The sequence below is a fragment of the Pseudopipra pipra genome, chromosome 7 (genome assembly GCF_036250125.1).
Source record: "Pseudopipra pipra isolate bDixPip1 chromosome 7, bDixPip1.hap1, whole genome shotgun sequence".
Taxonomy (NCBI): Eukaryota; Metazoa; Chordata; class Aves; order Passeriformes; family Pipridae; genus Pseudopipra; species Pseudopipra pipra.
The window spans coordinates 32,293,852-32,320,304 of record NC_087555.1 but is presented as its reverse complement, the minus strand read 5'-3'; the positions used below and the strand labels follow the sequence as shown (position 1 = coordinate 32,320,304).

Sequence of the window (26,453 nt, the reverse complement as noted above, 5' to 3'; positions counted from 1 at the left end):
GTCCAGTTGGTTTCATCTTACTTTCTGCTCAGATTGGTGTGATTGGGATGATAGCAGTGACTGCTGGTTCAAAGCTGGAGCTCTCAAGTGCTGAAACTGTACAAATACAAGCACAAAAGCTCAACTTTTTTTTTTTTTTTAATGTGGAATAACTTAAAAGGTTTAGCCACTGTATTGCATTTGCTTGGAAAAACGTCTGGTTTATATCAGCTAAGGCTCTTTCTGCATCATGACTTAGATTTTACCTGTCTAATTTCTTCAAGTGCAAAATTTTGTTGACTTGCAAGTTATGTATTTGTCCATTCACTTGATCCCTCCTTGCTTTATCTGTTGAAGTGTGTATAATTATTTTATTCTCTTGGGTTTTTATTTCCTGATAAATGCCTGTGCAATCATAGAATATGGTTGGGAGGGACCCACAAGGATCATCGAGTCCAACTCCTGACGTTCAGCTTATTTCGGGTAAATGATGTAGAAAGTTGACAAATAAATCTCCCCCTCATAAGTAATTTATACTATTAAGTAATTAGTCATTCAGACTTCCAAACTTTTGGGTCGTTCTTTCCTCATTATTTGGAAATATTGCATGGAGTAGGCAGGCTGGGCAAAATGCTCAGAAAACTTGCAAAAAATGACATATAAGTTAATTAAAAACCCTACCAGTATAGGTGAGTATTGTGTGGGTGTGGCGTAACACAGAGGCACTGTTAAGACACTTGTTAAAATGAATTACTCTAGAAGTCTCAAAGGAAGCAGTAAGTAGAAAGAGAGCATTCTGCTTTTGCCAACACAAACTACTCTACTCTCATTATACAAAGATAATATCCAAAGCAGTTTGCTCTTCTTCCTTTGAGGGAAAGGTAGTCAAAGGAAAGGAAACGTTTTCTGTGTTAGTATGTGCCAGCTTTAAATACTAGAAAGGGGGTTTACAAATATAAATAAAATTGACAAAGACTACAAACATCAGAATGCCAGAACTGGGATTTTTTCAGTTGAAAACACTTAAATATTGGCTGGTTTCAAGGCTCCATCGTAAGCCAGGGTCTTTTGGTAATAAATACATCTTCCTGTTTACTTTTAGGAGAAGAAAACTTTCCTGGTGATGTGGGGGTTTTTTTTGAGTTTTTTTTTAAGTTGTGATGCAAGTAAACATAGAGCAAATTGGAAAGTTGTTTTCTTATACTCCATTCAAATGTTAGTAAAACCACAAGCAGCACAATGCAGTAGCTTCCTCTGTTCTCCAGACTGGTATAAAAACTGTCACCTGGAGCCTCTTACTACATTGCATGTGAATTTGTTCTGAATGCTGTGTAGCACAGGCTGTTTTTGTCTCATTTTGCCCTTGGACTTGAACGTGGAGGGCTCTGGTCCGGCTATGTGTGGCTGTGACTTTGTGGTTTTCACTGCCTACTTCAGCTGAATTTTACTAGCAAACATTATAGTCTTGTCTGTGCTTGGAGTTGTAGATGTAGCTGCTGATAAAAAGCAGCACAGGATAAATTTCTATATAAAAATATAGATACTTTTAAAGATAAGTTAGCCTTTTATAAAGGTGTGATTTTTTGTGTTTAGGAAATATGTGTTAGAAGCACTTCGTTTTCAAGCTGATTTTGAGCTCATTTACTAAATTGCACACTCCTTTAGTCTACTTATGGTTTGTTTTACAGTGACAGTTTAGATGTGTGGCAAAGTAGTATTTGTCAAGGTGACAGTTCTTGCTCAAGTGGACTGATATTTTTCAGGGGAAATATTGTAAAATAATAGTTTCAGACAGGCAGTAATGCAGTTAATTCCAAGGCCAAGGTTGTATAGACTGCCAGATTTGTAACATGTCTGCTGTCCAGGTGGGGTCTTCTATGTTGTTGAAATACTGTACTCCCTTTTACCATCCCTTCATGCATCTCAGCTACAGTTTAACAAGATTCTTCGTCTGAGAGCACTTCTAATCTTGTGTGCTTTTTTTCATTTATAGAACTATTTCTCTGGCTTTCACTATTGATTACTTGAAACACTTGTTGATCAAAAATATTTTAAAAAAGCAGTTGTTGTTTAAAATTGCAAACTAGTAATGTATAAAAGGCAATATATATTAAGTAAAGATATAAAATATAAAAAGCACGACTCACTTCAAAGTCTTTCACTGTCTTGTGTTTTATCAAGGACATTTGAAAAGAGTAAACTAATTTATTAATACAAGTCCCATTTTCCTAATATAATCAGTTCTTCAGGGACTTCTGATCTGCTGCTGCTTAACCAATTTACACCTGATACCAGAGCTGGGACCTTTTTTTAAAGGGGCAAAGTGGCTTTCCTCTTTCACTGTAATTTTCTCATTATTTCTCTTTGCAGTAATTTGAAAAGCAAATACTTCCTAGGCTTTTCAGTCTCATGTGGTGTACAAGAAGGGTGATAGAAGAAAGGCAACAAATATAAAAAATAAAGGCTTGTTCAGGCTTTTCAGTCACATGAGGCTCTGTGTATGAAGACTAGGGATTCATCCATGTTTGAGAAATTTTCCACTTCTTTTTTAAAGCAGCTGTTATCAGAAGACATCAGCCAGTATAAACATAGTATCTAACTTATAACTGTCTGTGTAGAATTTATCCAGTTAAAACAGGAAGGGATATTAAGCCCTTTTTGATGAAGTCTTTGATGGACAGACCATCTGTAAGGAGCTGGTATTGAAAAGCAGAATCCCTTTCTGTTCTGTTTAAAACTACAAGTTTTTGCCATATGACTTATTTCATACCCTTTTGAATATATTACCACATGTGTGTTCTCCTCAGACTATCCCCACTCTGAGCTTTCCTATAGTGCCTTCTATAACCTGCTTACTTAATTACAGTTCTTTTAGAGTTAAAGTAATTTAGCCAGCAACGAATATATGTTGCATGATGTGTGTTGCAATCATCTCACTTTCTGTCCTTGGCCCTCCTTTCTTGGTGTCTTTTCCTCCTGGTTTCAGGAAAGAAATGCAAAGCACTTCTGCCTCAGGAGAGTTCATAAGGGGATGGCAGGAGACTGTCATGGGAAATGGGAGATTGGCTCTAAACCCATTTGCATGGAAGAGGATGTGGAGTACAGATCTCCTGCTGCCTGAGCAAGAATGACACCTTGCAAGGCAGTATCAGCTTACCTTTAAGAGTAAATGCATTTAACTCTGTGTAAAGCCTAATCCCATCACTGAATGTTAAACTTGCTTGGAGCAAGACCCCCTGGACAGGTTCTGCACAGGACTTGAGGTGTGTTTAGTTAAAAAAACTTTGCTGGGTTTGAGGTGCAGGCTGTGGTACACACCAGAGTGGAATTTTAGAACTTACACATGCAAGCCAACATGTGTGCTGTACAGGTTACTCTGCTTGGGAAGGCTGTTGCATCATGCAGGCTGAGATACAATCAAAGGATATGTTGCATTTTGAGTCAGAGCTTACAGAGAAGGGTTGTGGCTCAGATGGTGGACAGTAATTCAGAGCCATCACGAAGAGAGCAATTTGGCGAACAAAAAAAAAGCCCTCTGAAAACAATATCCTTATATATACACTTGTTTTTCTAACTTTATGCACCTTGAAGGTAAACAAGAAAGAGACCATTTTGATTTTAGCCTAATCCTGACTTTCCATCCAGACTGTTTTGGGTTTGTTACTCCTACTTGCATTACTCCTCCCTTCTCACAGAAAAGCATTTTCGGGTTTTTTTGTTTGTTTTTCAAGTTGCATTGCATCTTTCCAGTGGGACCAGCATTGAAAGTGTGTCTTATTCGTGTTTGTATGTGCATCTAAAAGTGTCCTGTGCATGAAATTGCTTTTAGTTAGGTCATTAGGAGTAGCTGAGGGGAAGGCTGTAACCTGGATTTGCTCTGTAACCTGGAGTTGAAGGTCAGGTGACATTTGTCCTCAGATGCTCTTCTCTGCTCGTGCTTGGCTAATTGGTGTCTTTGTGTTAAGCTGTCAGTAAAATGACACACAACTCGTGTTGGACCCCCTAGTTCTATTGTACTTGGAGCAGCTGAGCAAAGTAATTACCCACAAAGCAGTTGTCCCCCTGTTCCTCTCTCCTTTGTTACCATTACAGTTGTGCTAGAGCCAGGGCGTATAACTTGGGAGAGTGTATGACCTCTGTTGTGGGCAGGACAGAAATGGAGCAAAGGCACGTGGTCAGTTTGTGGTTTGCAGAAGGAGGTTCTGTTAATGACATTGTCATTAGAAGTTCTTACCCTCAGTGCTATTTCCTTTTGGCTTTAAAATTGTCTGTGACTAATACGTAAGTAACCTTCAAGTGACATTGCTTTCATGTCGTGGCCTCGGAAACATCTATTCTAGGTGAGAGAGCACATGTAAGAAATCCCATTAGTGCAGTTGAGAACATTGTTGGAAAGCCCTTTGGCTGTCCTTCCAGAGAGCTCCCAGACAGATCAGCACAGACTTGAGCAGTTTCAGGATGTGAATCTGAGGTTGATGCGACACTAGAGATGTTTCTCCACTGACAGCTGAGATATGGGTTAGTGGAGTTAACTCGGAACCTTCATTGGTTGCTACCCACAACCTGTTTGTGCTATGAATGTCCCTTACAAAAAATCATGTTTTGTTCGTCACATCATTACATCTGTGTAGACCAGAGGGTGGTGTGTGAGACCCCATTTCCTTTTGGAGAAGGTGTTGCAGGGGAGTCACTGGGCAATATTAGCGCCATGTATGTGTAAATTGATAGATACCATGGAAGGGGTGTGTATGTGTATGGTGCTCTATATACTGGCACATATGTATGGAGACTTTGTGGAATGTTCTTGGATACTCTGTAGCCAATCTTCTGAAGTAAATCTGAAGGTCACGATTATCCAACAATTTTTTTGTCATATTTGTTTTTAAGAGTTTTTTTCTTCTTTTTTTTTTTTTTTTTTTTTTTAAGTGAGCTGATAGGCCACAGAAACACGCTCCAGGTAGTGGAGAAATAAAGGAAACCATCTGAACAATCAAGGTTAAATTCAGGTTTTCACCTCTGGGATTTTGTAAATCAGTTCTGTGTTACAGATTTTAATAGAAATCTGCTTATACCTTTATACTCACTTGTGCAATGCCTTACACTCTTACTGCTGAGTGCCCCAAATTCAGTGTGGGAAAGCTGAATCTGAGGTTCCTTAAATGAAATGTGCCTGCCTGTCTCTGTGGAAGTCCCTCCTGCCACTCTTCAGTGCTATGCTGCAAGCAAGACAAGCCAGGATTTACTGGGAAACTGTGATCTAATATTGGCACTGCCTTATGATATCTTAAATATCAGGATTTTTTTCTGTACTGGCAGTGATTGCAGCTCTGAAGAAGACGGGGTGTGCCTCGTTCCCCTGTGAATCATACTTTAGTCAGACACACGTACCATGTATGAACTGTCCATGGAAACTGTGTACTTTGTGGAATCTGGATTGCCTACGGTATTTTTTTTCATGTGATTTAGATATGTACTTCCAGTGATAGAATTGATCTGATTAGTCTGAATAATGCCTCATCTTTGCAAGTTAATTTGTAAAGAACCCCATTGTTACTAGATTGTGCATTTGGAGAACTGAAAGTTTTTATCAGCTGTTAATCAGTTTTAAGTTACCTTTTTGTCTCACCTATCACATGTTTAGACTCCATTTTGACTCGAGTATCTCTATATATGTTTAGTTATGAAAATCAGGCTTAGTCTTTATTGTGCCACTGTCCAGAGCCCTGAGTTCTCAGTCTCCATGGGAGCACTGCATCAGACTGGATGTGCCCTCAGGCCTGAGGAGCCTGAGGGAGCAGTGGGTCCTTCCCTGACCCCTGGGCAAGCAGTTGTGGCCTTCTGGATGTGGAAGGGAGTTGTGGCAAGGAAGTCTTGGCACACTGGAGATGTGAAACATTGTGTTGGAGACTACAGTGGAGACTTGCTGATAAAATGCTTTGATATTCATAGACCAGAAGTCATGCAGATTTTCCCCTCTTTTTTTTTCTTTTTTTTGGAAGTCTAAAAATGCACTACTTTTTTTTTTTTTTCATGAGTCAGTAGTACACTTCTTGCTGACTGGAGCACAGCATTTTTATATATGCTGATTTTATGTCTGAATAGAGTATTTTTGTGTAAAATGCATCTTTCATGTGACTGTTTTTCTTTCAGTCTGCTGGCTGTGTGTGTGCTGGGCAGATTCCCACCCACAAGTAACTAAGCTGCCTGTTACCTGCAGCAGTTTAGCTTTTGCTTTCTTTGAAATAGTGAGTTTAATGATCAACAGTTTTAACTTCTTTTGCTTGTTAAGGCACTTGTAATCTAGTTGTAGGTTTATGTAGTCGTCAGGTTCCAAAGTTCTTGTGTAGATTTAGCTTTAAAATCTATATGCCACAGTTTTGGTTTGCAGGGGAAGGTGGAGGGAGTGAGTCAGTATTTGCTGGTTTTCTTAATTGTGGCACTAAAAGCCTCCTAAAACGCTCTAGATACAGTGATCAGTTTTACTCTGCATTATAGGTTTGATGCATCAGTTGGTGGAATTCTTGACATTTCTTTGGGAAACTAGATATTTAAGAAGAAAATTAAAACCAAACTTGTGTGCAAAATCTGAGTTGCGTGTCCTGAGTTGAGGCACATACAGTGCCTAATGTTGATGACTTCATGAGGTTTGAAGTTCTTTCTAGTATTTAGTTTTTTTTTCTTTCCTGTTATTTATTTTCTTTTGCCTGTGAAGTTTTTTGTGTGTTTTTTTTTTTTTTCCAATAAATGTTCCTGTTGATAATAAGTCAGGTTTTTTGCATGGTTACTCCCAGCTGTTATCTTGTGTTCCACACAAGATCAGGTTTACAGTTTCAAAAATACATCTCTCGTGAAGCATTTTTGGTGTCAGATGGGGTCCTGTGTTAAACATTTTGCTATTTGGAAAGAAATACACCTTCCTGCTGAGGATATGTGTCTTTTTGCCCGACACTGATGAGTGCCATTAGTGTCAGTGATAGAAATTTGTGTGGGTGTTGTGTGTGGGCACGTGCACAAGTTGCTCACGGCTTCGTGAGTGGCATCACAGCAGAACCTTCTACAGCAGCACCCCCCTCTTCCAGCCTGGGAAACCCAACCTCTTGCTGTATTTGTTGCCAGGCATTTTGCTGTGTTATTGCCAGGAATTTATGGCTTGTTAAAGTTAGTCCTGCCCTACACCTCCTAACATATTCCAGTTTTATGTCAGAGTGCTGAAAACTGTAGAGGTGCTACTACAGTGCTCTGTGCTTTTGCTGATGGTGCTAATTTAGTTAGTGCAGCTGTCTGACTGTACACAGAAAATGAGAACTTGTCATGTCTGTGTTGGTTAAAAACATGTGGGTAGACTAACTCTGAAGTTAGAGCAGTGCAATTTGGTCTGCATGTTTTAGAGTTTGCTTATGCTCTCGGTAACTCTTTGGAAAAATTTTAGCAGCTGGATTGTTTAGTACCCTGAGTTTTGTAGTTACTTTTAATGAATACTTTGTCAATTTCTTCAGTTTTCATATATTATGACAATGAAGATGATGTATATATCCATAGCTCTTTCTGGAAATTGGGTGGGCTAAGGCGTGTAGTTATTTTCCTCTTGCTTTCTTAACTTATTGGACACATTTTTACACTTTCTCATTTGTTAAGTGGAATGTCTTTTGCTACTACTTGTCATTTTCAGCTGTCAGTACTTGCCACCTACAGTAGCACTTCTTGGGAAATGCATATGATGTGATGATGGCCAGCCCTGCCACATGCCCAGCTGGCAGTCCATGGACAGAGGAGCTTTTTTCCCCCATAGTTAGCAGTTACAAAAAAAATCTACCACTAATATTTATAGTATGAAAATATTTCTATAGAAATGCTAACTGCTGAGCAGTGAGGAACTGCTCTGACAAAGTTATACTCCTAAGCAGTGATAAATTGAATTACATACTTTGTATTCTTTAGTAAAATTTTACTACAGTAGAATTTGGCAGTGATGCTTGATCTGTGGTAGGGAACATTGTTTTACACTTAAAAAAAGAGTTATTATTTTGCCTGGGGGTTTTTTGTTTGTTTGTTTTTAAAGGAAAATCAGTGGGTCTTTCTGATAAGGGAAGAGGGGTCTCTTCACTAAAAAGGGAAGTATCCTTGGTGTTTGTGTTATTGAATATTATAACCTAGTCCTTTTTTTGCCTCAACAGGTATACAAAGCTTGGATATGCGGGTAATACTGAACCCCAGTTCATTATTCCTTCATGTAAGTATTTGTTACCTTGTGTATGAATGCTGAAGTTACTCTTGCAGTTTCTATAACATGCTGTGTAAAAAAACCCAAAACACAAAACAAGAGCAACTTGAGAAGACATCTGAGAGATGACACAGAGTAATAGTGTGGCTCTGTTTTGTTTTGTTATGGATACTCAGTTAGAAAGATAACTTCAAGTGTTAGTATCCTTTTTCAGTGAATGTAACTTGTTGGAAATTGAAGTCATGTTAAAATCCAGTAGCATGGCTATATTTACTTTTTAGAAGGTTCTTCCCCTGTTAGTGATTTATCTGGTAAAACTTCAGCTAATTGTAAATATAGAAAAAATTCAAAATTGTATGGTTTATTATTTTTAGGGTTTAAAATGTTATACTTCCAGGTGTTTGTCAGTATTACAGTGATGTTAATTTACTATGTTTTGCAAATAGAACAAGAAAACATTTCCATTTTTTCCCCATGTGAAACAGCTTATTTATTCACTCCCTGTTTTCTAAACTGTTTCTCCCACTTGAAGTGATACAGTTCTACTCCAGGGAGTGGAGCTCACTCAGCTTCCTTTAGAAATACTTCACCTTTTGACCCCCTACACCACTTGGCAGTTTGTCATTGTTCATCGTGCCAAAGTAATCACGTATTACATCCTGGTAAAAAAGGAATAATTAGCACACCCAGTTTCCTTGTAAATACAACAGGAAGAGACCTGGGACTAATACTACTTCAGCACAGCCACTGTAAAATAGAACTTGGTAGTTCTGGCTCTGTGTTAATTTTTCTAGGAAACATACTTCAAAAAGCAATTTTCATGGAAAGCTAAGGCTAATTCATGTACTTGTATCAGAACAGGAGAATGCATTAACAGAATCTTTTAAATGTCTTCTGCTTTGGCTTTTAATATGTAGTTCTTTGTTTGGTTTTCTACATTAACTTCATTTGGTTTATCTCAGTGAAATATAAAACACGCTACAGTTTTGCTGTTCACACAAAAATTTTAACATTAGATTACAAAGTTTACTGAAACCCTCTTATATTGCTCTTTAAACTTCTTAGCAGTCATTAAGTTGTAAATGGCAAAATGATTATTTAATTTGAGATAAATAGAGTTTTCATACTTTTTCGGCATCTTTAGATTTGGCTTATTTAATTTTAAAATCACTTTCTTGTTCCAAAAATGGAGAAGAAATATCATGACATTTTAAACAAATTTGGGAATGAAATGACCTGTCAGATCGTTAAGCAGAGAAATTTATACAACAGTAATGCTGTTAAAGTAGAAGAGAATGGGGAGAAATGAGATTTTTTTTTTTTTGACAGCTTTTTGATCTAGTGTGGTGTATTTAAAAAAGGATGCTCAGTTTAGATGCTCCTAGAGCTGAAATGGTCCTTGACTGTAATTCTGTTAGTAAAAAAGGCCTTTTTCTCATGTGTACTGCAACCCAAGTTAGATAATTACACTGACTGCCTGAGTTTGTGTTAATCCTCTGCCTCAAACGAAATAGAAGAGCCTAGTGTAATCCACATTAGAGAAATGAAAATAGAGTACAGCAGTTCCTAGTTTCAAAGTGAAATGTTCCAAATATTGTGAATCTCTTCAAAGCACATTGGTGTCTTTAATTTCCTTAATATTATCCCCAGTGGAAAAATGGTTTGGTTTCTCCTTCGGCTTCTAGCAGTGGCGGTTGCTTTTTATCACTTTGATTCTCTAAAATTAATGTTTGCTGTTAAACAGGTTGGAGCAGCATTCCTTCTGCCTTGTTTCCTTGCAGCTTATCTTATTTACTCCTGCTCTTAAAAAATTTTTATCTCCTTATGCTGTGTTCTTGATTTAAATCTGAATATGCTTCTGTAGAGATGATAAGTGCTTGCATGGAAAGTGAAGTAAATGAGGATATATTGGGCTGATTTTTTTAAAAGAGACTTGGGTTCGCTGCTTTCTTCCCTGGCTGATTTTTAGATCTTATATCATTAATTTTACTTGATTTTTATTCAGTTAATCAGGTTTTTCCTGCTGTATGTTAAAATAGGAGTCAGCATCTTTCCATTACCAAGTAGTTCCCTTGATTTTAGTTAATCCGTGATAGCTGATGGCCTTTTCTTTACCTTTAAAAGGAAAAACTGGCTTGAGTAGTGTTTCAGCACAAAAATTGATTTGATGCAAGTATGTTCTCTTTTTTTTTTTCCTAAAAACTCTTAATTCTTGTGCCAAGCAAACCAAAAGCAATGGCTCTGGGTTCCCCTGGAGTGCTGCTTGTTCTCAGACACTGCAGTAACCCCAGCTCTGGTGTCAGCAAGGTTTATTTTCCTGTTTGTATTTTCAGGATATGATTCTTGATTCAGGTTGTTTGCTTCTAACTTCTGCCTTTCAGACTCAGGGTGAACAGACTGGGCTCAAGGGCAGCAAAATATTGAGACCTCTCATGTTAGGCTTGTTAACAGAGTGAAACCACTTGGACTTGAGAGTGAATATAATCCTGTGGCAAGCGATGGATTTTACTTGAAAATTCTTGAGGATAGCACACATCTGGACAGAAAAATTTCCCCAGATGTGTGAAATCTGTAATGATGACGTGAAAAGTATTTGTCAAGGTTGTTTTTTCACTTGCAGCAAGCCCTGGCCTTGCAACATCTTCCCCCAATTTTTAGCTTCTGCTTCCTATCTGTCCCCCCATGTTGTTTGGCTTCCTCAGCCTTCTGCTTCCTCTCTGCTCTCCTGTAAGCAGCTACAGAAGTTGCAGTATGATTCAGTTTTCTTCCTGAAGAGCCCAAAATAATGACTTCTGTTTCATCCTGTTCAATCTTTCACAATGTTCCACTTCTTAGTTTCTCTAGCTGCACAGCTCAGCCTGTGTTGCTCTCTCTGGGAAGAGAAGGGAGGAGGATGGGGAGCATCAGTGAACTTAGGGTGCTTTGGGTCCTAGCAGGCTGTTGTAGCTGTGCTGCCCTGTCTGGTGGGCTGGAGGCTGCAGCAGCTGCTTTCATAACTTTAGATTTTTATTGAGAGCAAACATAACTTCTTACCAAAGGTGAGAATTAGAAAAATGCTTCTACCATTGGATCACAGCCTTTTGGAGCACAGCCTTTGACTAGTTGAGGCTGATATTAATGCTTCTCATATATATATATATATATATATATATATATGTATATATGTATATGTATGTATATATGAATTTCCTGATTTGTGTAAAGGGTTGTGTATAAAGGCAATTAGTAAGACTTAAAAAAATACAGCAGATGTTGCTGGTTCGGCAAACCTGGTAACGGGGGGCGGGCTGATGCAAAAGATGGAGAGGAACATCTGTGTTCCTGTGATATCTAATCACTGATCCCTCTTTCCAGGATACCGTATTTAGCCTTAGCCAGTATTTGTCTGATAAAAGCTTATATTTGTTATCCTAGAAGGAATGAATTGTCAAGAAAGAAGCTCTTAACTTTTGCCAGTTATTCCTTAAAGTGACAGAGATTTATAGTCTTTCTTAAGTGAAATTTTCCATCTCATTCTTAAAAATAAGAGTAAGATTTAAAGGGAGTCATTTTACATAGACTTAATGAAAATTTGTTTTAAAGCATCTAAAGATGCATTATGTGGTCATACAAATTTCTGTCCTTTTAAAAATACTACTTTTATTTCTGTCCAATTTTATTTTTCTGTATGCCTTACATTTTCTCCCGCTTCTTCCTTCCTGCATTCTTTGTATGTTTTTTGGTTTAGTTCCTATTCAGTCCCTTTCTCGTGCCATATCTCACTTTCATAGTACATTCAGAAATCAAATTGGTGCAAGTGAAATAAAACATCCGTTTATATAAGGCAATAGGTTTTCTTTCTTTTTATGCAGCTTCTGTAACAGCATTCTTTTTTAAAGAATAACAATGACAATAATAATAATAATAATAATTGTGTGCTAATTTTCTGCACGCTCCCACAACTTGTTGAATAAAATGAGATCTGTAGGGATACCATATTTTAGAGATTCTTTTTATATTTTATATTATTCCCTGATTGCATGTTGGTGTCTAACAATTTGCATTTAGGTCTGAATTATGTTAACTTTATAAATTATGTTCATCTGTGTTTGGAATTCAAGTTACTTGTGTTTTATTTAGCTTTTCTGTGCTTATGTTTGAAACAAAGGATAAATGCGATTAGTGTGTCTATGTTTCGATGCTGGTTTTCTTTCTTTAGTTCAGGATTTATGATCTGCAATACTGTCTGTGTTCTCTGTTAAAGGTATTGCTATCAAAGAGTCGGCAAAAGTGGTCGATCAAGCACAAAGGAGGGTTTTGAAAGGTGTTGATGATTTAGACTTCTTTATTGGGGACGAAGCAATAGAAAAACCAACTTATGCAACCAAGGTATTAAGAGAAATGTTTAAAACCACTTTCTAACACATTTAGAAATCATTGCCTGTAACAGTAAACATCATCTTGAGAATACTTTTTGGGTAACTTAAATACTTTTTTATCAACTCTGTTTAAATGGTAATTAAATGGTATTAGTTTTGGTGACCTTCAGAAGCCTGTGGGAATTTGCAAGACAGTATGTGAATATATATTTCTTTTGAAGTGAAGGGAGGCTTGGAGGATGTTAAGCAGAAATACTTCATTCTTTCATATTCCTTAGCAACTTCTGTCAGCAGCATCAGAGTTGCGATGCTGGGCTGGGCGGAACCTTTGGTTTATCCTGTGCCACCATTCTGTTGTACTGAGAAAAATGCAATGTGTTGTCTCTGCTGTTCAAGGTTGGAATCAGAATTTTTCATAGGTGTCACATTGAAATAGGGAGAACCTAAAGCAAGGTTTCTTGCATGTGTAGACCATACTGCAGTTGAAAACTGTTGATAAATGATTTCAGTTATAATTCGATATTTTTCTGCAACAGTGGCCTATCCGCCATGGTATAGTTGAAGACTGGGACTTGATGGAGAGGTTTATGGAGCAAGTAATCTTTAAATATCTAAGGGCAGAACCCGAGGATCATTATTTTCTTTTGGTAAGTAAAATTATATCCTACATAAGAAATGGTATATGACTAATAAGAATGCGCTGACTTTTGTAAATTCTTAAATATAAATATGCATAGTGTGAAAAATGAAGTAAATCAATTACCTGGAACTTTCTTGACCTGGCTTATCCCATCCAGGTTCTTTAATTTTTCTGAAAATGTCAGTGTGTCTGAACTGCAAACATTTTTCTGTTCTCTTTGTTCCCTCCAAATTGTGTCTGATTCACTAGTTTTTTTCTTTTACTTCTGCAGTGAATTCAATGATCTCAAGTCTACATTTTTGAGGCAAAACAAAAAATTTTGTCTGTTTAGACTTTACACAACTGCAATTACTTTCTTTTCAGAGTGCTGCCATCTGGATGATGTATCTTGAGTGAATTTTGGGATTTTTTTTTTTTCTGTGATATTGGAATGATTGTCATATTTGGGCACATTTGATCTAAATTAAGGTCAACGTTCAAATCTTCATGGCATATTTGTATGTTGTTGTCAGCTTCTCTCACTTGAGTACTTTTCTACAGCTAAGCATATCAACTTGCTTTATAGTGATTGCCTTCTGAAGGAAAACAGCTCTTTTCACTGAGAAAGTCTAAAAATTGTCATTTTTAAAGTGGCTAAACTGCATCTTTTGACATAGTTTGATTGATAGTCCTTGATTCTTTCAAACGAAATCAAAAGTTGTAATGAGCTAAGCAACTCACAAAGGGGGCCTGCTATATAAATTCTTAAGCAATAATTACAGTAATGTTTTTATTGCACTTCTGTGTTTCTTTATTTTAATGCAATTTACATAAATTCTTAAGCACCCTCTGCACGTTACTATTTTTACATTCTATTGTTGTTGAATGACTCATCTTTCAAAACTTACAATTTGGTGGTTGTTTTTTTTCAAAGTCAAGTGTTTGGTTTGAATGTAAGTAAAAACTTGGGGTTTTTTTTGTCTCACAGACTGAGCCTCCATTAAATACTCCAGAAAATAGAGAATATACTGCTGAAATCATGTTTGAGTCTTTCAACGTTCCAGGGCTATATATTGCTGTTCAGGTAAGGGCAGGACTGTTGAAAGTTAGGGCTACAGTATTTCTCCTTGGGCTAAAATTAATTTCCTGTTTGGAATAATTTTATGTTTTTCTGGTTAGCAGTTCCACCACTGCATGTTTGATATGCATTGATTCTCTGGTCAGTTAGCTGGGTACTGTTCTTCTGTTACTTCTATAAGGCTTCTAAGCAGTGGAGTATAATATCTCTTGCATCATAAATAAATAAAAAAACCACATTACATCATAATAATTGTATAAATCCAAGAGTTTAATCCCTCTCTATATAAAGTAACAAAAGAAGATGTTTGAGCATGGCCAAAAAAGCATCAGGCAGGATTCAAAAACTGCATTTCTGCAGCCTCTTTTTTCTAAGCTATTGTGTAAACATATATAATATTATTAAATCAGTTTCCATGCTGTAAATTACCATGGGGGTGTCAGTCTGGGTGTTCTTGGGAGAGCTGATGTAAAGTGGGATCGATCTGCAATACAGTGGTTTTACTAAGATTTGGCTTTGGTGTGTGTTTTTCCCAGGCTGTCCTTGCCTTAGCTGCATCTTGGACGTCAAGACAAGTAGGAGAACGAACGCTGACTGGCACAGTTATAGACAGTGGGGATGGTGTCACTCACGTTATTCCTGTGGTAAGTGTGCTTCCAAACTACAGAAACAATTAACTGGAGAACAGTTTGTCCTGTAAGTTCTCGGAAGTATACACCTACACAGACTAAAGTATAGCTAGGAATCTTCAAAAATATACAGGGGATAATTTCCAGGGTTGTGGGTGTGAGTTTTGGTTTATTTTGTAGTGCAGAAACTCTTGAAGAACACCCTCAATTTGTCAAGACATATTGTCTTTCAGTGGCTTACCTTAAAAAAGGTGATTTGCCAAGGCCGTGCCAAGTCATGGATGAAATTATATTGCTTTAGCACATCTCTAATTTGCTTTGCTGGTGAGAGTGTATATGCTCTTTACAACAGTCAGTTCCAAAAATTTGGGAACTTTTTGCATTTGACTCAGTCAATTTTTTTATTAAATAGAAATAATGGGAAGTATTTGAGGGTAGATGTAGTATCGTTTACAGTTTTTCTCCATCTGCTGCCCAGTGTTTTGTCATATGCTGTGATGCATCACCAAAAAAAAAAGTTCCTGCCTGACTGAAAAAAAGCAACCCTCAAGGTTAATTAATGTTAAATATCTGTTCCAATATGTCAAGTTGCTAAAAGCAAAAACTTATACAACTGTGTAATGTTTTATTAAATATTGAACACTTACAGCTGCAGTTTCTTCACTGTCAAATTACTGCTTTTACTGCAGGTATGGATTTCCTTTTACAAAGCTACATATTTGAAATTTTATAATTGGAATATTTAATAGTGAGCTTTGTTTCAAGTGGCTGGTTATAGATTTCTGCCCATCTTTCCTTGGGAAGTAAATTCATGTCTACATACCAAATGCATTTGTATTTTCAGAATGAGATTAGGTTGTAGTTTTTAAGACAAAAATCTATACAAAGCTTTATCGTGCCATAGTAACATCAATTTTTAAAAATTCTTTGTTATAACAAATAGTAGCATTGGTGGTGATCAAACATATGCTGTTGTAGCAATTTCTTATTAATTTTGGTGGAATATAGTGACTAAATCTTTGTTCAGACTGTTCATCCAAGATGGCATATTTTTAATAAGACTTAGGAGACAACTGACACTTCAGACCTTCTATAGGTAAACTTTTAAAATTATACTTCAAATTTCTGCCTAAAAGAGTTGAACTTTTCTTGATTTTTGAGGTTTTTTTTTTTTTTTCCTATTAAAATAAGAGTAGGTATTCCATCTCCCTTGGAAGCATTAAGCTCCTTTGCAGAATGCCATTTGCTTGATTTCTGGAATTTTTAAACATGTTGAACAAGTTGTCAACAGTGGTCTATCACTTTTATTGTAAATAGATAAAGAGGAATTAGCAAATACTTCTCGGTACTGAAGCGAACAATAGTGGTACATATTTTTATGGCTTTATTATTTTCTAGGTTAGTAAGAATTTTTTGTATGAATGTAAGGGGTGTGTATATAGGAAAACTTAAGCATTTAATATCAGTATGATACTTGGATTCATCTGTTTGGATATAGCAGGTCTGGTAAGATTGAAGGTCAGTCTTTAAAACTTGGTTTCTATGTTTAGAACAGATAATTTTAATGCCTTGATACTGGTCCTCAGGACAAGTGTGACTTGCAAGGGTAGGCTGATGGATGACTATGGGCCAGTCTGATGTTCTAAGCAGTCTCAGTTGCTGTACTGAAATGATGCATTTTCTCCCTGCTTTCAGAAAATTAATTTTGGTTCATGTGGATTGTAACACCTTACATCAGTGGCTGTGACTGCAGGGCCACATCATTTATTCTAAAATAATGTTTCATGAAAAAGGTTCCTTGACCTTTTTGGTAAGAGTAACCTCATTTTGAAGAGGAAATAAAGGCCAAGGAATAGTGAGTATAGCCATTTGTCTGCCTTATGTACTGTAGTGACCTTTCTGTTCCTCCTAACCTTGTAAGAATTGTGAACCAATGCAATGCAAAGTAAAATAAGGCTATATTGTGAAGAATTGGTCTTGTGGTAATTAAATGAGCCAGTCCTAAAGGGCTTCAGCCTCACAATCACAGGTAGTGAGTGGGAGTTTAGACTCCATGTCTTTCTCTCTCCCTCCTTAGCTTTACTGACAGGAGTTCTTATCAGTGTGTTTCTCCCATTAATTTTATTCCCAGGCTGAAGGATACGTGATTGGCAGCTGTATCAAACACATTCCAATTGCAGGGCGAGATATAACATACTTCATTCAGCAGCTGCTGAGGGAGCGAGAAGTAGGAATTCCTCCTGAACAATCCTTGGAAACAGCTAAAGCAGTGAAGGTAATAGAAACATTGCAGACATTGAGGTTATTTTAGATCAGAGCCTGATATCTGTTTTGAAAATGCGATAATATCTCAATTATTATCTTTCTGTTTTTAAATGATATAAAAATGTCTAAATGTAATAACATGAAATAGCTTAAACTTAAGGTATGCAGTTGGGTTATACTCAGTTTGGCCTAGAATTTCACTCTTGGCTTGTAGTCTCCCCTTTCTCCTCCCCTCCATTATCATTATTACTGTTGTTATTATTCTTATTACTGTTGTTATTGTGATATTCCATAGCAATTGCTCTTGGTGGGATGTGTAATGCAAAGAGCTGTAATTACTGTTTTTCTGAATGTTGATATGTTCTTTTTTGTAGTACAAAGCTCTTCTGAAAGACATTCAGCTTAAAGTACACTTAGACTTTGTTTCTATAGCAGTTCTTCAAAGTACTTTAGAATTAATTTCTCACAATCGTAGAAGTTCAGAGGAAAAGCAGAAGAAAAGTAATTTAGCTCAGCAAGAGCTTTCAGTGCTGCACAGAAGTGATCTGTACTAGCAGAGCCATTATCTACCTGTGTACAGGAAATGTCAGTCCAGCTGTTTTGAGGCCTATTCTTTATCTGCCAATTTAATACTTATTCTTAAAAGTTTGAATTGCTACACTTCTAAAAATTTCACAGCAGGTTCTCTGCTATACTTTGGGTACTTCTAACTGTACATATTCATTTTTCAGGAGCGCTTTAGTTACGTTTGCCCTGACTTAGTAAAAGAATTTAACAAGTATGACACAGATGGTACAAAGTGGATTAAACAGTATACTGGAATTAATGCTATCTCAAAGAAAGAGTTTACCATTGATGTTGGCTATGAGAGATTCCTGGGGCCAGAGATTTTCTTTCATCCTGAGGTAAGTCTGTTTGAATTGTCTAGGCTTTCTGTTTTAAGTGCATTTTGGATGATAGCTTATAAATTCTATTTGCAGCCTTGTAAAGAAGTTGTTGTCTTGGCTTATATTTCTTCTTATTTGTAAATTTATTTCTATATTTGTTATAAGTCAGCATGACTTTGATTCTTGATTGCTACTCGTCTTTATACAACTTCAGGTTGATACATAAAGCACTTAAAAATGGCAGCAAAAATATCTAACATAACTATTTCCATTGTTAGTTTTCACGACATCTAGTATGAAAGTGTGGTTCTTTTCTTCTCTTTTTTTCTTTTCCTTTCTTTTGCAATATGTGGTCCTCCACATTGATGTGCCTTAATTTTATTCTTGTTTGTAGTTTGCTAATCCCGACTTTACACAACCAATCTCAGAAGTAGTAGATGAAGTTATTCAAAATTGTCCCATTGATGTTAGACGTCCTCTATATAAGGTCGGTAGCTATAATGCATTTTTTTTAATACTTGTTTTAGATTAATTGTGCTTTATATAGAAATATGTATTTGAAACTCTGACACACACAATAAAATTAACCATTTTTGTAGAAAGTAATCCAATATGCAGTTCAGTAAGTTTTTCACTTACATTTTTTCAGAATGTGGTGTTTCATTAGGGAAACACAAATATGAGCAAAAGTGGTGAGATGTAAAAAGACATAAATGGATTTTAAAGCACAGCTGATTTTAATGTGACAAACTCTTTGTGAATTCGTATTCCGTCATACTTAAGTGTTAAATAATTTAAATCTTACAGTAAAAGCATACCTCCTAACTGGAGCTTTAAAAAATATATTTAGATGCTTAGAATTCAGCAACTGGATAAAATTGGAGACTCACATTTTCAGAAGTGATTAACAATTTTTGTTACTCAAAACAGAATATTGTCCTCTCTGGAGGCTCAACCATGTTCAGGGACTTCGGTCGCCGTTTACAGCGAGACTTGAAAAGGACTGTTGATGCCAGACTGAAACTTAGTGAAGAACTTAGTGGTGGCAGACTGAAGGTTAGTTGGTGCAGCCAATGCATTTAACAAGCATCTGTCGGTCCCCTGTTACCTGGAAAACATGCAGATGACATATTGCAGTGATGATGTTCTTTGAAATGTCTTTATCTTCAAATGAAGTTCTTACAGAAGCTCTTCGGAGATTTGTGTATTACATCTGTTACATACTGGCAGTTGATCACTCCCCAGCTTTCTTTGTGCTTACTGCACGAAGTAAGATGATTAGTTACAAATCATCCTTAGTCTTTCGAACTTAAACATAAAGGAGATGAAACAAGCTCATTGTTGAGCCACCAGGATAGTCAGGAGCACTTGTCCTGTGAGGAAAGGCTGAGGGAGCCTTGTTTAGAGAAAGGAAGGCTTTGGGACTCCTAATTAGCAGCACCTCGGTACCTGTGGGAAGATTATTGATAAAGTGGGACCAGGCCCTTGACAGTGCTGAGCGGTGGGTGTATGAGAGGCAACAGATGAATAGAAACAAGATATTCTACCCGGATAAAAGGAAAAACTTTTCCACTGCGAGGAAATTGGGCACTGGAACAGCCTTCCCAGAGAGGTTGTGCAGTCTCCATCCTTGGAGGTTTTTGAGGTTCAGCTGGATAAAACTGTGAATACCTTCCTCTGACCTTGTAGTTGACCCTGCTTTGAGCAGGAGGACAAACTAGAGACATTCTGAGGTCCCTTCCCACCTAAGTTATCTTATGATCCTGTGACTTCATGTTTTCACTAAACTGCATAATCCTTAGTTCGTGTTCTTTCCCCTTCAGACCTCTGATCTAACTTTTACATTTTTCTGTTGACTCTGTATACCAGGAGAGGAAAAAAAAATTGTGCTTTTAAAGCAAAATTGAAGTGATTTCCTGACTTATTTTTTAGTAGTAATCTGGCTAGATGAACTCAAAAAATCCCTTAAACCCCCACTAAGCTTCTTAATATGCCATGTAGACAACTCTGAAATTTCAGTTACACATGGTTCTCTAGTCCAAGTAACCTTGTTTATTCTCAGTTCTCCTTACTAGACTTGTGCCACTCAGTAAGAAAGTAGGACATGAATAAGGAAATCTGATGTCATTATTCTTCAGGGTGCCAGGCATGGCAAGCAGTTACTCACTGCCTTGAATTTTGCAAATGTGTTGCAGGCCATTTTTAGATACGGTTTCAAATTCCAGCAGGTTGTTCTGAAACAAATTCTGAAACTGTTACATTCACTGCCATTTTTGATAAACACAAGTAAGGAATGAAGGTTTATGTGGATATGGAGGGAAAGAGAATGGCTGACTGGAATGAGTGTTTTAGTTTAGAAAAGCGTGAGTACCACTGCACTGGTCCTAGGTAAACTTTCAATCTGTAACTGGTGCTTTGTTAGAATAATAATGTGAAACTTAAAAATTATCATTCTAAGGTGTGTTTTTTTGAATGGGCTGGGTAGTATGGATATATGCTTACAACTGCATAAATAAATAATCCATCAAGAAATTCAGCAGAAAATAGTGTGAAAAAAAATTGGTGTGAGTGCAAGTATCTCTTTATGTCTGATAAAAGAGGTAACTGGTGATCTGTAAGCAACAGCTGCTTCTTAATCTGGGTTGTACAAGAGAAAATTTGATGCTATAATTGTAAATTTACATACACAGCATTTAAGAAAATACTAATTTGTGGAAAGTAAGCTTTGTAAATACACTTCTTTAAAAATAGATCTAGTTCTTACCAGCAAAAGTGACTTTTAATCTTTCTTTTCTCCCCTCTTACTTTCTGTAGCCTAAGCCCATTGATGTACAAGTCATCACACACCATATGCAGAGATATGCAGTTTGGTTTGGAGGATCAATGCTGGCTTCCACAGTAAGTTACCTGTAAAGCTGAGCATGTTTGAGCCATTCTGACTAAGCTTTTGGAGTTCTCATCTCCCCTGCATTTCATATTAAATGCAGTTAGGGGATTTCTGATAGGCCTCGGGTAGCAAATACACCCTCCTTGCCCTCTCTGAAGTTTTTGTGTTAGACTTTAAAGTTTGAAAGAGCAGATTAAAGCCAAAGTACAGCTTTATATGAGTTGTTAAATAGTGCATTTTAGTTTTGTGGCAGAACACGTTTTCATTGGTGTTTAGCCATGCATAATGTGTATTGATTTCAGGACTTCTAATACTGTCTGTATTTGGTTTTTTTTCCAATGGCTGCGTAAAAGTTAATATTGTTCAAACAAGGTGTATATACCATAGACTAACTTTTTTTTCTTTCCTTTTGCAGCCTGAATTCTACCAAGTATGCCATACCAAAAAAGATTATGAAGAGATTGGTCCTAGCATCTGTCGTCACAACCCTGTGTTTGGAGTCATGTCTTAAAGCTGACCCTGGAGGGGTCAGGGATAGGGAAGTGGGGAGGAGGAAGAGTCTTTCTGATTACTTGTTTGTCTGATGGCTGGTATTAAGATAACAAACATGACTTGACAGTAAGAAAAAGACCAAACACAATTAAGCAGGATTATTTTAATAAGTGTCTCAACATGCGGATGTAGTGGAAAGCCAAAATGATCACATTTTTTCTTTAGATTGATTATTTGAACCTGTGCGTAACAAAACAAAAAAGTGGATTTTAGTTCTTTCTGTGCCCTGATATTTTGTATATTAATGAAGTATCCAAGATTTGATGGGATTTGATGGTGTGTAGATAGTCAGCTCTCTAATGCTTCCATTGTACCCTTTCATGGGTGCAATACAGGAGCTTGTTTATATTTCATACTTTTTTATACTTTGAGGAAAAAAATATGACTTAAAGAAACTGTAATATTTGAGGAAAAATTTTACCAGTGACCAACTTGAAAGTAAATTAAAAAAAGAAAAAAAAAGAGGAAAAAGTCATGACTCATGCAACTAGCTCTTGCAAATCATGACCAGTCTAAATCCTGGGTTCCATACAATGCGAGTGCTTTTGGAACTAAGAAGCTAGTATCTTGGATTAACCGATGCCTGCTAGTGCTTTCTGATTACTTGGTGCATTTTCATACTATCTCTTGCTTTAAAAAAAGAAAAAAAAAAGTAAAGACAAGACTGTTGGACCAGTATTGCAGTTCTGTAGTGTCATTTCTAATTAAACCAAATAATCAGGTTATCAAAATTGGTGTATTTAAAGCCTAACACCATTCCAATAAAGGCACAAAATTTCTTTTTATGTTGGTGTCAGACTTGTTAATCTCATGAAGTGGGAAGTTCTGAGCATGGGTTCCTACATATCCACTGTGGCTTTTGAGGAGTAAGATTGGTCTGTGAGGTAGAGATTGTCATGTGCTTTGTGTAACTGAAGTGTGAGCATTTTAGAACTGCAGTTTGTGTGTTCAGCTAGATAGCACTTACCTATAGAAACCTAATGGCTCCTCCACTGTTAGGTTTGTTCATCTACTTTGTTCTGTAACTTTTTTCCCCACCACTTTCTTTCAGGTGGTGGCATACAGGAGTCAGCACTGCGTTTTCAATCTCTGTGGTTTTTCTGCAAGAAAATACCATGTAGATAAAAATAAAGTGAAAACAATCTCCTTCTCATTCTTTCTAGGAAGAACGCTTTATATAGTGAATTTCTGTTGATATTTCATGAAAGAAAACTCTTTAGACACTTCTGAGCACACAGATGTAGTTAAGGCTATTTACATAGGAGAGACCACAAGAGGGAGATCTGGTTTCTTCTGAATTGCAAAGATGCCGCAGATTTTTTCAGGGAAGCTTATCAATTGCCAGAGTTTCTGGTCACTTCAAAGCTTGGTAAATGTGACTCCAAAACAAGGATAAATATAGGAAATTGTTTTTTACAGAAAGCACTGTAAAAATTTACATGCTGGAGTCAAACAGAACACAATCCAAACAAGAAATTGTTAAATAATTGTATTATGAGACTTTATGATTAACATCTTTCTATCAGTGTTACAGTTTTTTAGAGTTTTTCAAAAAGTCACTATTTGAATCATAACTATTGACTGATTTATGTGGTAAGAAACACGAATAGTCAAATATGTGTAAAATAAAGAGGTTAATTTAAGCTGTGCTTTTCCAGCGGTCCTGGATCTGCAACTGTATCATGCTCTAGTGACTGGGTTTTTTGATATGTTACAGTGGCTTGAAGATAGGGCAATTTTTTTTTTCCTCTCTCTAGAATGTAGAGCCTTAAAAGTTCACTTGAAAAGCTCAAGTTCCTGACAAGCAGATACATAAGAGCAAAGAATTTTAAAGAAAAGGAGTGAATACCTATTCCTGTCACACCCAGCTGTATGTAGGTTGCTAGGATTATGTGCAAAGATGCACAGAATGTGTATCTTAGCTGAAGATAAGTACACTCTTAGCTGAAGGATGGGCTTGGTGTGTATTAGCTGAAAGCTGTAAGCAGGCAGCCCTAGATATAATCATAGCTCTGTGGATCTTTTGGAATACAGATCAGGTGTGGTTTTCCCATCATGTTTGGGCCTCTCTTGCTGTGTATGGGATGAGCTGAGACAGTTGATGAAGAGGCTCCAGCAGAACTGAGTTGATGTGCAGGGGTGGGAGTTGTGGTGCAGATGATTGAGTGGTCACAGATGGCTTGGGGAGGCTCTGGGAGGTGCTCCGAGTGAGACTTAAAGCAAATGTGGTTTTCTACAGAGCCTTTACAGGCTGTAAGGATTCCAGATGCCCTAGGCTTGAGTGCTGGGTGGGTATGCTTTGCAAACAGCTGCCAGGATTAGAGTGGTGGCATCCAAACATTCAGAATTTGACTGTGGTGGGTAAGGAGGAGGTGGGCTGTTCTCATGGACTATGTGTCAGCTGGGCTCTTGCAGGATAGGGGAGGAATAGGGAAAGACAGCCTGCACCAGGAGGGAGCAGTGTCTGACGCAGGTCTATTAGGGTGGGATTTTACAGAAATGCCTTCCCTAGAGCTGAGGAGCCCTCCAGAGCTGGAGTGTGCATCTGGCACAGCCATAACTGGATGAGCAAATGGCTGGTATGTCAAGGGATGGAGCCAGGTCATGTGAGCTCCATGATGGGAGGGAGAGTTGACGTGTCAAGCTGTGCACAGAACTAGAAATCTGCTCCAGAGAGAAACTGTGTCTGTGTTGTCTCTCTGATGGACCTCATCACCGAAGAGGTGATGTACCCCAAGTGCTGAGGAGCAGCCCATGTGTTGCCTGACTTGCTCAGGTGAGATGTGTACATTTTTATCTAGCTACCTGCACATGAATCAGGGATGTAGGAGTTCAGTCTTTTGTTACACTTTTGTTACACTTTTTGTTAACTTTTTGTTCATCTTCCTGAGGCTCCGAGGAAGTTGCTTTAAATTTCTGTTAGTCATTTGTGTGGAAGGAAATGGAGAGGAAAGCAGAAATACCCTTACACAGAAGTTAATTTGTTGTAGCTGTAAACTAAAATTATCTGAAGTTTCTCATAGAATGAAGTAGCAGTGTTTTGCAATGTGTTTTTTATTTTTTTTTTTTTTAATACTGTAGAGATAATTTCAGAGAAGTTACACAGACACAGCTGACTTCTGGTGCATTAAGGAGCTAAAAAAATCTATGAGCAGCTCCTAGTAATAACTTGGACTGCACGAAGAGTCATTAATACTTATACACACTGGACATAATACTCAATTATGGTCTTGTACGCTGGGAATAACTCTCTGGAAATGGTTCACATGAGTGTTCTGCACCTGTAACACCGCATTTGAATCTGATTTGCTGCTGGTGAGGTGGAGGAGCTGAGCAGCCTGTGGGTAGGTCATCCCAGGCATCGTATAAACCACACACTGTACAACGTGAAGCACAGGTAATGTCAGAAAAACCCTATGCTCTCCTGCAACTTGCACCTCCCATTGTTCTGTGCTGAGTTGGGCTTAAAGCACACAAAAGGTTAATTGCAAAGGCAAGTATTTAAAAAAAAAAAAAAGGAAATTATATTTTTCTTCTCCAAAGGATTGTCACTGGGGAGGTTACATGAAGAAGGCAATTATGATTTGCCCCCCTGTAATTTAAATTAAGCTTGGAGTACACAAAATAGACATGCAGCAATCTGAGATGGCAAAAAAACTATGTCATTGTTTCTTATTAAATATTCCACAAAGTGACTGTGCTTATTGTGTAATGGAAGATTTAATGCGACTGATGTCACAGAGCAGCTTTGTGGCCTGTTCATGACACTGGTTGACAGAGCCCCTTGGGAAACAGTCCTGAAGGGCAAAGGAGTCCAGGAAGGCTGGAAATCCTTCGAAAAGGAAGTCTTAGATGCAGAAGCAGACTGTCCCCATGTGCTGAAAGATGAGGTCATCTTAAAGGCCTTTTCCAACCTAAATGATTCTATAACTCTGTAAAGGAGACTTACACTTTTGTTGTCCTGTGCCTGCCCAGTGACTTGGAGCAGTGCTGTTTTTGCATGGAAAATTGCAAGGAGCACTAAAAAGTGGCGGACTGGCCTGCCCAAACTTGGATCACTTTACTGTTCTCCAGGAGTTTGATTTTATTCCACTAGTTGACATAGGGCTCCAGGTTTAACTGGCTCGATGTGCTTAAAAGCTTGTGTTTTCATGCAGCTGAACTTGGAATTAATCAAAGGTCACTGTCAAGTCGGTTTAGGCTCATCTCTTCATTTTGTGAAAACATTTGTGACCAAACATTGAGGTATTGTTGGGGTGAATGAGTTACTACTTGAAAAGCTGCCTGGAGGCAACTGCTGGGCAAGCTCAGCTGAGTGTGCTCCTGCTGCCGGCTGGCGGGGTAGGGCTGTGCAAGACTGCCTGATACCCATGGCCTTTTCTGTGCAGGACAAACTTATGGGTTTTGTTTGTTTGTTTGTTTGTTTTGTTTGTTTGTTTGTTTGTTTTTTAAATTTCCCTCAGAAAAGCAGTGCTGGACTCCCAAGTGCCAGTCACCCCATTCTAGTATAAACCTTGAAGTTTCCTATTTTAAACAGCAGAGATCCCAGCTCCCATGTGGATACTGCAGATGTCTCTTTCCTCTCAACATTTTTATCAAAAACTTGGCTGCCAGAGGGAAGGCACAGCCTGACCTGTGTCAGCTGCAGCTGTGCCTTACCCCCAGGAGAAGCGATGCCCTGTGTGTTTGGATGTATTGCTCCCTTGGAATCCCCATACCAGCACATAGATGGCAGTTTCTGGAATTTTGCTCTCACTACCCCAGCTGCTTTTTCCCATATTATATAGGTTGTCTACATTTTCTGGTAATTGTAGTGCATGTTACCTGTAGCTGTTTCATCAGTGGTGTTACTCCAGCTGGAAAATGCCCTTCTGCATCTTTCCTGAAGCTGGACTAGAGAGAGACTTGTGAGTCGTGTTTTGGATGAAGATTCAAGATGCTTTCTGAGATTTCTGTTTTGCCACAGTGGTTTGGAAAG

General features: G+C 37.7%; 1 protein-coding gene across 1 annotated transcript in view; it reads left to right on the top strand.

Annotated features, from left to right (window-relative positions):
* Positions 1 to 22,260, top strand: part of ACTR3 (actin related protein 3) — a 29,597-nt gene extending 7,337 nt beyond the window's left edge. Inside the window, exons 2-12 of the mRNA XM_064661528.1 lie at positions 8,154 to 8,209; positions 12,444 to 12,568; positions 13,095 to 13,205; positions 14,166 to 14,261; positions 14,792 to 14,899; positions 17,016 to 17,159; positions 17,881 to 18,054; positions 18,431 to 18,523; positions 18,967 to 19,092; positions 20,851 to 20,934; positions 21,339 to 22,260. Of these exons, the coding sequence (XP_064517598.1) occupies positions 8,154 to 8,209; positions 12,444 to 12,568; positions 13,095 to 13,205; positions 14,166 to 14,261; positions 14,792 to 14,899; positions 17,016 to 17,159; positions 17,881 to 18,054; positions 18,431 to 18,523; positions 18,967 to 19,092; positions 20,851 to 20,934; positions 21,339 to 21,434 (1,213 nt within the window). The 3' untranslated portion in view covers positions 21,435 to 22,260. The remainder of the gene's footprint in view (positions 1 to 8,153; positions 8,210 to 12,443; positions 12,569 to 13,094; positions 13,206 to 14,165; positions 14,262 to 14,791; positions 14,900 to 17,015; positions 17,160 to 17,880; positions 18,055 to 18,430; positions 18,524 to 18,966; positions 19,093 to 20,850; positions 20,935 to 21,338) is intronic.
* The last annotated feature ends 4,193 nt before the right edge of the window (positions 22,261 to 26,453 follow it).